This window comes from Otolemur garnettii, unplaced genomic scaffold (assembly GCF_000181295.1).
Source record: "Otolemur garnettii isolate 467f Iridium unplaced genomic scaffold, OtoGar3 scaffold00047, whole genome shotgun sequence".
NCBI classification, from domain to species: Eukaryota; Metazoa; Chordata; class Mammalia; order Primates; family Galagidae; genus Otolemur; species Otolemur garnettii.
The window spans coordinates 747,380-752,009 of NW_003852442.1; the positions used below are offsets into that span (position 1 = coordinate 747,380).

Genomic DNA, 4,630 nt, shown 5'->3' on the forward strand with positions numbered 1-4,630 from the left:
AAAAAAAAAAAAATTCAGGTAAAGGAGATCAAGGACACTGAATGTTCCTGTGTGATGAAGTATGTTTAGCATTCAGGTACACATGAACTTGGTGACTACTGCCATCATTCTAGGCCCAGTGCACTCCACTCCCAAGGCAAGACACGGTATTGGTTAGGAGAGCTGCCCCCAAAGCCAGACCCTGTCATTTACTGGCTATGTGGCCACAGACGATGATTTAGTTCTCTCAATTATAATAAGGAGACAGTAATCATCCTTTACTCACAGGGTTAACCAAGTTATATTAAGTACTCAGAACATTACTTGGTGAACAGTGAAACTTCTACAAGCTCAGTTTGGTGATGAGGGCTATCGCACACTCTTTAAATTCACACAAGCACATGACTCTACTACCGTGTTTCCCCAAAAATAAGACCTACCCAAAAAATAAGCCCCAGCAGGATTTCTATGCATGTTAAATATAAGCCTTACCCCTTTTGGCGCAGAGCAGTAAGGAAGACCAGAATACCTTTTACCTGCCACAGCTACTTTCTCGGAGCCCTTCGCACTTGTGCGGTGCCATGTGGTAACCGCGGTCGGTCGCAGGCATCCTATCACACATCCTATTGCACACGTGCGAATGGCTAGGGGAAAGGAGTTCACGCAACACTAGCGCCAGCCCCACCAACAAGGTCAGCTCCCCTTGTCAGGTTCCAGAAGAAAATGACTTAACCATATTTGAATAAATGTAAATTGTTATATTATACTTAATAAAAATAAGACATCCCCTGAAAATAAGCCCTAGTGTGTCTTCTTGAGAAAAAAATAAATATAAGGCAGTGTCTTATTTTCAAGGAAACACGATACTGAACACCCGCCAACCCCCAGCACATCAGAGGGTGGGTGAACACTGAATAAGCCACAGTCACCAGACAAACCAGAGCAAAAGGCAACAGCAGCTACACGAGAGCAGGCTCAGACCTTCTCCGACAGGCTCGACTTGTTCACGGTCAGGAGTCTGTAGATATATGTAGGTTCAAAGGCAGCTCCAGGGCGGATATCCCTCACAACTTTATCCCCAAGAGCTGCAATGGGAACCGGAGACAGACTTTCCTAACTAAAATGAAGTCATAAATGGTGAAAAGCAAAATAATCAAACCGCCCCCACCTCCCCAGCCCACTGAATGCTGAGAATGGCCCTGGGGTAGCAATCTGTATTTGGACATTTTCCTTCCAACAAGACTGAATTTGAAAAATCCAATCATCTGGCTCTGTAACTCCTAAGAGGTAATGGCCTCTTTTTTTACTTATCAAAAGACTTCATTTTAACTCACCTTGTCGGGGTTTTGGAGGTACTGGCATATTAGTAAACTCATTCATTAGCCGGACACTAAACAGGGTGGGGGGGGAAGTTAAAGAATGCATTTTTTAAAAAGACATACTTTTACAAAAAAGTTTTGATGAGTAAGTAAAATATTTAGTACGACTAGAGCCGGTTTTAGGTAAGCAATGCTACAATAGTGACTTCAGATCTTTTCTGTATATGTTTCCACTATCTTTTATGTTACATAAACTTGTAAACACAAAACGTTTTCTACTGAATCTAAAATACACAGATAAACAATGCTCCAATTTCACTTCTGATTAGCTTCCATATGAACTCACCAACAGTACATTTTTATAAAGTAACAGAATTATGGGACTCATTTGCAAGAAATCAAGATCTTTGATAAATTATTTAAATTTTAATTATCATAGGGAACCAACCCCACCCCCTTGACATATTTTTCGGCACCTTACTTACAAGCTATCTATCATGGGTGTTGATGTACAAGGCCTTTGCACTTTTGAATACAGAGGAATGAACTTCATCAGGTGGTACATCGGAGGGCAGGCAACCAATGCCTGCAGGGTCTAATTGGTGGCGGTAAGGAAGTGTAAAGGAAATGGAACAGACAGACCCACATTTCCTAAGGCACATTAAACAAACAAAAGCATACAAAACTAAATAAGCCAAGGACACTGCGCTGCTTAGATATATAAATAAACCAAATAATCACGAGGATGACTGCCCTGTAGTACCCAGAGAAGGATCTGCTATGCAGCCAGTAGTTTATTTATATTTAAGAACTTAATTCAACCAAGATACTCAAACCAGTTACAGCAAAAGTTTAAATGGTTAGATCACTTAAAATCGATTATTTGGAACTATCCTGATGAGAATAAAACTTGCTGATTCTGTTACTCACAGATCAATAAATCCTTTTGTGGGGATAAGAGGGGTTGGGGTCAGGAATAACTCTGTTTATAGGCAGATCAAGTAATAAATCTCATCTTTAGATTTAAAATTCGGGCTATGGAGTGCGGCCCACAGAAGCTGCACTGAGCCAAACGCACAAAGAAGACACAACAGCAATAAGGTCCCGTCCCACAAGGATACGGCGTTAATGTAGCACCAGTTTCCTTTATTGATCAGCCCACGGGGTTGCAATGACACTGGCTTATGTATTAAGGTTACATTCTCCAGTAATTCTGAAAGAGTGAAGAAGCATATTTAAGAAATTAATGACATCTAGTGGATAACATTTAAATCAATTCACAAGCTCTACTCTGCAAGAGTGTTAAAAATCCCTTTAGCACATATCAAAATACATATTGTTAAAGCTTCATTCAGCTCAACACCAAGTACATTATTTAATGATTAATTTTTTTCCAAATTAGTAGTCTCCCCCAAATAGCAACAGTTATCTATCTTCTTGTGGAAATAGGGAGCACAAGAACTACCTATTATAATGACAAACAGAAAAAAATTTAAAACAGTATCAGTGTAGGATACAGCCGTTCTTCCTTAACACTGATAGCTGGGCCTGCCTCATTGACAGCGAGATCTCACAGATATTAAAGATGCAGAACTCAAGTTTCATTCATTTCTAAATCCCCAGCAACTAGCACCATGCCCAACATGTGAGTGCTCTCGACAGCTGTCTGGTGTGTAAAGATGCTGCTTCTGGAGGCAACCTGTCTCCTACTAATTAAATTGTGCTTTTCCATTAGAAGACTAATGTAGCGACTCTTGTACACTGTAATTCCATTTACAAACTGCAGGTTCACCCTCTAACACTCTTTTTCAGAATATTAAGATAGCTATGAATGCTTTTATACAATTAACCATCAGAAATGTTTCAAAACCAGAGCAGCTCACTCCCCATCCCATTATGAATCTTATACTAAGTGATGGCTACAACTTGTGAACACCTTCTACACTCAGCATGTTCTTTACAACTTGTGTGTTAACTGGTTAGACTTACTCCTTAGTAACCAGTAGCCAGCTGAGGCTCAGAAAACCCGACACACTTGCCCGTGATTGCCCAAGAGCTTAGGCAGTGTAACCAGGGCCTGAGCGCCATCCGTGACCTGGAGCCATACCACACTGTCTCTTTTACTGTTAAATTTTATACCAGGAAAAGAAAAATAAAATGGGCATATACTTCATAGTAGCATTCACCTAAGGAATTGCTCAAATGAAAGCAGTTTTACCAGCAGATTCTAGACTTAAGCACTAATCTAATGAAAAAATTAACGTGCAATTCAAATGTCAACACACACATCCGCCTTACTCCCTCCTTCCTGAGACTAAATGTCCTCTTTCTCCTAATTTAAGGAAGTATAGGGTAACTCTCACACATCTTTCTATTTACATTAGCGATTCAATGGAGTCTGTTCAATACACTAAGCTTGCAAAGCCCCTCTCTTCTCTCTCTGTACAAGATGCAGACCTGGGCCCCACGCCTCCAGGCAGTGATAACTCAGCAGAGCCAGTGTCTGTTGTGTGGGAACACTGTGCTAGCAGTTTATCTGTGGGACCCATAATTGTCACAACAACCCTGTCAAAGAAGCACCATTACTTACTCATTATAAGGTGAGAAAGCTGAGGTCACAGGTTGACCTGCAAAACCTGGGCCTGCCTGACTGCAGAGGGCTCCACTTAATCCCTCTTATTCCAAGGTTTCAGATACTTACTTTTTTCCCCACAGGCTTAAGATCTACATACAGTGGATTTTTAAATCTGTCTTTAAGCCATATATCACAACAGTGTACCGTTTCAAACTGTATGTCACAGAACAGCAATTAATATACTCTATCAAAAATCTGCACATTTTCAAAGAAGCATCAATAAACACTATAATGCAAGGCACAGTGTCTCAAGTGAATACAGCAGTATTACACCAATGAAGCTTTGCTTGCTATAGTATTTTTGTATCTAGTACCAAGTAACGTTGTTTTTACATAACCATAAGATTCAAACTCAGTCGTTCCCCTAACAGAGGCCCTTTGCTATATATATTTGACATACTGCCTTTCTGTAACAGCTGAACAACCATCTGCTGAGCTCTGCCTGGGTACCAGGTAATGGAGGCACAGTGAGGAGGAAGAGGTGGCCCTGTGCTGGGTGAGCCTGCAGACCAGTGGAGCAAGGGACTGTGATATTCTAGCTATGAACGCAGCACCACGCAAGCTACGCCACAGGGGTGCTGGCAGGGGTGGGGTGGGCAGATGTTTAACCCAACTGAAGGACCACCACACACAGCACCATGCCGCAGGGGTGCGGGCAGGGGTGGGGTGGGGGAGAGGTTTAACCCAACTGAAGGAC

General features: G+C 41.6%; 1 protein-coding gene across 1 annotated transcript in view; it reads right to left on the reverse strand.

Annotated features, from left to right (window-relative positions):
- USP10 (ubiquitin specific peptidase 10) overlaps positions 1 to 4,630 on the reverse strand; it is a 58,981-nt gene that overhangs the window by 16,776 nt on the left and 37,575 nt on the right. Inside the window, exons 5-8 of the mRNA XM_003791290.2 lie at positions 2,420 to 2,511; positions 1,784 to 1,893; positions 1,314 to 1,369; positions 961 to 1,064 (exon numbers count right to left, since the gene is read on the reverse strand). Coding sequence (XP_003791338.1) covers positions 961 to 1,064; positions 1,314 to 1,369; positions 1,784 to 1,893; positions 2,420 to 2,511 — 362 coding nt within the window. The remainder of the gene's footprint in view (positions 1 to 960; positions 1,065 to 1,313; positions 1,370 to 1,783; positions 1,894 to 2,419; positions 2,512 to 4,630) is intronic.